The sequence below is a fragment of the Salvelinus fontinalis genome, chromosome 11, assembly GCF_029448725.1.
Source record: "Salvelinus fontinalis isolate EN_2023a chromosome 11, ASM2944872v1, whole genome shotgun sequence".
NCBI classification, from domain to species: domain Eukaryota; kingdom Metazoa; phylum Chordata; class Actinopteri; order Salmoniformes; family Salmonidae; genus Salvelinus; species Salvelinus fontinalis.
This window is the reverse complement of record NC_074675.1, coordinates 56,224,922-56,229,921: the sequence shown is the minus strand read 5'-3', so window position 1 is coordinate 56,229,921 and position 5,000 is coordinate 56,224,922. Positions and strand designations below refer to the sequence as shown.

General features: G+C 49.7%; 1 protein-coding gene across 1 annotated transcript in view; it reads left to right on the top strand.

Moving 5' to 3' along the window:
* Positions 1 to 5,000, top strand: part of corin (corin, serine peptidase) — a 213,503-nt gene that overhangs the window by 16,316 nt on the left and 192,187 nt on the right. The window contains exon 4 of the mRNA XM_055937047.1: positions 1,591 to 1,594. Within this exon, the coding sequence (XP_055793022.1) occupies positions 1,591 to 1,594 (4 nt within the window). The remainder of the gene's footprint in view (positions 1 to 1,590; positions 1,595 to 5,000) is intronic.

Genomic DNA, 5,000 nt, shown 5'->3' with positions numbered 1-5,000 from the left:
GAGGACATATATCTGGCTGTCCCTCAGGTTGTGGCAGGAGGACATATATCTGGCTGTCCCTCAGGTTGTGGCAGGAGGACATATATCTGGCTGTCCCTCAGGTTGTGGCAGGAGGACACATATCTGGCTGTCCCTCAGGTTGTGGCAGGAGGACATATATCTGGCTGTCCCTCAGGTTGTGGCAGGAGGACATATATCTGGCTGTCCCTCAGGTTGTGGCAGGAGGACATATATCTGGCTGTCCCTCAGGTTGTGGCAGGAGGACATATATCTGGCTGTCCCTCAGGTTGTGGCAGGAGGACATATATCTGGCTGTCCCTCAGGTTGTGGCAGGAGGACATATATCTGGCTGTCCCTCAGGTTGTGGCAGGAGGACATATATCTGGCTGTCCCTCAGGTTGTGGCAGGAGGACATATATCTGGCTGTCCCTCAGGTTGTGGCAGGAGGACATATATCTGGCTGTCCCTCAGGTTGTGGCAGGAGGACATATATCTGGCTGTCCCTCAGGTTGTGGCAGGAGGACATATATCTGGCTGTCCCTCAGGTTGTGTCAGGAGGACATATATCTGGCTGTCCCTCAGGTTGTGGCAGGAGGACATATATCTGGCTGTCCCTCAGGTTGTGGCAGGAGGACATATATCTGGCTGTCCCTCAGGTTGTGGCAGGAGGACATATATCTGGCTGTCCCTCAGGTTGTGGCAGGAGGACATATATCTGGCTGTCCCTCAGGTTGTGGCAGGAGGACACATATCTGGCTGTCCCTCAGGTTGTGGCAGGAGGACATATATCTGGCTGTCCCTCAGGTTGTGGCAGGAGGACATATATCTGGCTGTCCCTCAGGTTGTGGCAGGAGGACATATATCTGGCTGTCCCTCAGGTTGTGGCAGGAGGACATATATCTGGCTGGCCCTTCAGGTTGTGGCAGGAGGACATATATCTGGCTGTCCCTCAGGTTGTGGCAGGAGGACATATATCTGGCTGTCCCTCAGGTTGTGGCAGGAGGACATATATCTGGCTGTCCCTCAGGTTGTGGCAGGAGGACATATATCTGGCTGTCCCTCAGGTTGTGGCAGGAGGACATATATCTGGCTGTCCCTCAGGTTGTGGCAGGAGGACATATATCTGGCTGTCCCTCAGGTTGTGGCAGGAGGACATATATCTGACTGTCCCTCAGGTTGTGGCAGGAGGACATATATCTGGCTGTCCCTCAGGTTGTGGCAGGAGGACATATATCTGGCTGTCCCTCAGGTTGTGGCAGGAGGACATATATCTGGCTGTCCCTCAGGTTGTGGCAGGAGGACATATATCTGGCTGTCCCTCAGGTTGTGGCAGGAGGACATATATCTGGCTGTCCCTCAGGTTGTGGCAGGAGGACATATATCTGGCTGTCCCTCAGGTTGTGGCAGGAGGACATATTTGGCTGCCAAAACGGCACATTCTGGCTTTTCACCCAATAAATGTGTTCTTATCATCTTTTATAGTTTCAAATTCTTTGTACTGAATTATAATTTTGGGAAAGAAATATTCTCTTAGGTCTGAGTATTTGTCACAGTGTAATAGGAAATGCATCTCCTGTCCTCTCTGGGCAGCCAGGTTTGTCTGTTATGACCGGTCTCTATAACCAGACTGTCCTCTCTGGGCAGCCAGGTTTGTCTGTGACGACCGGTCTCTATAGTCAGACTGTCCTCTCTGGGCAGCCAGGTTTGTCTGTGACGACCGGTCTCTATAGTCAGACTGTCCTCTCTGGGCAGCCAGGTTTGTCTGTGACGACCGGTCTCTATAGTCAGACTGTCCTCTCTGGGCAGCCAGGTTTGTCTGTGACGACCGGTCTCTATAGTCAGACTGTCCTCTCTGGGCAGCCAGGTTTGTCTGTGACGACCGGTCTCTATAGTCAGACTGTCCTCTCTGGGTAGCCAGGTTTGTCTGTGACGACCGGTCTCTATAGTCAGACTGTCCTCTCTGGGCAGCCAGGTTTGTCTGTGATGACCGGTCTCTATAGCCAGACTGTCCTCTCTGGGCAGCCAGGTTTGTCTGTGACGACCGGTCTCTATAGCCAGACTGTCCTCTCTGGGCAGCCAAGTTGGTCTGTGACGACCGGTCTCTATAGCCAGACTGTCCTCTCTGGGCAGCCAGGTTTGTCTGTGACGACCGGTCTCTATAGCCAGACTGTCCTCTCTGGGCAGCCAGGTTTGTCTGTGACGACCGGTCTCTATAGTCAGACTGTCCTCTCTGGGCAGCCAGGTTTGTCTGTGACGACCGGTCTCTAATGCCAGACTGTCCTCTCTGGGCAGCCAGGTTTGTCTGTGACGACCGGTCTCTGTAGCCAGACTGTCCTCTCTGGGCAGCCAGGTTTGTCTGTGACGACCGGTCTCTACAGCCAGACTGTCCTCTCTGGGCAGCCAGGTTTGTCTGTGACGACCGGTCTCTATAGCCAGACTGTCCTCTCTGGGCAGCCAGGTTTGTCTGTGACGACCGGTCTCTATAGCCAGACTGTCCTCTCTGGGCAGCCAGGTTTGTCTGTGATGACCGGTCTCTATAGCCAGACTGTCCTCTCTGGGCAGCCAGGTTTGTCTGTGACGACCGGTCTCTATAGCCAGACTGTCCTCTCTGGGCAGCCAGGTTTGTCTGTGACGACCGGTCTCTATAGCCAGACTGTCCTCTCTGGGCAGCCAGGTTAGTCTGTGATGACCGGTCTCTATAGCCAGACTGTCCTCTCTGGGCAGCCAGGTTTGTCTGTGACGACCGGTCTCTGTAGCCAGACTGTCCTCTCTGAGTCTGTACCTAGTCAGTGTTTTCCTCAGTTTTCTATCAGTCACAATGGTCAGAACTCTATGCAGAGTTGCAAAGAAAAAGCCATATCTCAGACTGGCCAATAAAAAGAAAAGATTAAGATGGGCAAAATAACACAGACACTGGACAGAGGAACTCTGCCTAGAAGGCCAGCATCCCGGAGTCGCCTCTTCACTGTCGACGTTGAGACTGGACAGAGGAACTCTGCCTAGAAGGCCAGCATCCCGGAGTCGCCTCTTCACTGTTGACGTTGAGACTGGACAGAGGAACTCTGCCTAGAAGGCCAGCATCCCGGAATCGCCTCTTCACTGTTGACGTTGAGACTGGTGTTTTGCGGGTACTATTTAATGAAGTTGCCAGTTGAGGACTTGTGAGGCGTCTGTTTCTCAAACTAGACACTCTAATGTACTTGTCCTCTTGCTCAGTTGTGCACCGGGGCTTCCCACTCCTCTTTCTATTCTGGTTAGAGACAGTTTGCTCTGTTCTGTGAAGGGAGTAGTACACAGCATTGTACGAGATCTTCAGTGTCTTGGCAATTTCTCACATGGAATAGCCTACATTTCTCAGAACAAGAATAGACTGACGAGTTTCAGAAGAAAGTTCTTTGTTTCTAGACGTTTTGAGCCTGTAATCGAACCCACAAATGCTGATGCTCCAGATACTCAACTAGTAAACATTACGCTCACAGAAGTTCCAAAATAATAGAGACATTTCAAATGTCATATTATGTCTATATACAGTGTTGTAACGATGTACAAATAGTTAAAGTACAAAAAGGGAAAATAAATAAACATAAATATGGGTTGTATTTACAATGGTGTTTGTTCTTCACTGGTTGCCCTTTTCTGGTGGCAACAGGTCACACATCTTGCTGCTGTGATGGCACACTGTGGAATTTCACCCAGTAGATATGGGAGTTTATCAAAATTGGGTTTGTTTTCAAATACTTTGTGGGTCTGTGTAATCTCAGGGAAATGTGTGTCTCTAATATGGTCATACATTGGGCAGGAGGTTAGGAAGTGCAGCTCAGTTTCCACCTCATTTTGTGGGCAGTGTGCACATAGCCTGTCTTCTCTTGAGAGCCATGTCTGCCTACGGCGGCCTTTCTCAATAGCAAGGCTATGCTCACTGAGTCTGTACATAGTCAAAGCTGTCCTTAAGTTTGGGTCAGTCACAGTGGGCAGGTATTCTGCCACTGTGTACTCTCTGTTTAGGGCCAAATAGCATTCTAGTTTGCTCTGTTTTTTGTTAATTCTTTCCATTATGTAAAGTAATTATCTTTTTGTTTTCTCATGATTTGGTTGGGTCTAATTGTGCTGTTGTCCTGGGGCTCTGTGGGGTCTGTTTGTGTTTGTGAACAGAGCCCCAGGACCAGCTTGCTTAGGGGACTCTTCTCCAGGTTCACCTCTCTGTAGGTGATGGCTTTGTTATGGAAGGTTTGGGAATCGCTTCCTTTTAGGTGGTTGTAGAATTTAACGGCTCTTTTCTGGATTTTGATAATTAGTGGGTATCGGCCTAGTTCTGCTCTGCATTATTTGGTATTCTACGTTGTACACGGGGGATATTTTTGCAGAATTGTCAATTTGGTGTTTGTCCCATTTTGTGAATTCTTGGCTGGTGAGCAGACCCCAGACCTCCCAACCATAAAGGGCATCTCTCTATCAGTCATACTCTGTACATTTATGGGCTTCCACCTTCAGAGGTCAATCACATTATTAGCAGTCACTTTGTGTGTGTGTGTGTGTGTGTGTGTGTGTGTGTGTGTGTGTGTGTGTGTGTGTGTGTGTGTGTGTGTGTGTGTGTGTGTGTGTGTGTGTGTGTGTGTGTGTGTGTGTGTGTGTGTGTGTGTGTGTGCGCCTACGTGCAGCACACATTACATTTCCTGTCTGCGTCCTCTATCGTCGTGGAGACGATGGGCTGAATTCTGAAACACACTCCGGGAGGGGAGAGAGACCGTAAAGATAAATCATTTAGGACATCTCTGGCATATTCTTCTTCTCTTTCTTTGAGCAGGAGAATGAGAGAGGACTATGCTAAAACACTATATCCATGAACCATTATCCAGAAGTCCTCTACCATCCTCTCTCTCTCTCTCTCTCTCTCTCCTCTCTCTCCTCTCTCTCTCTCTCTCTCTCTCTCTCTCTCTCTCTCTCTCTCTCTCTCTCTCTCTCTCTCTCTCTCTCTCTCTCTGTCTCTCTCTCTCTCAGGC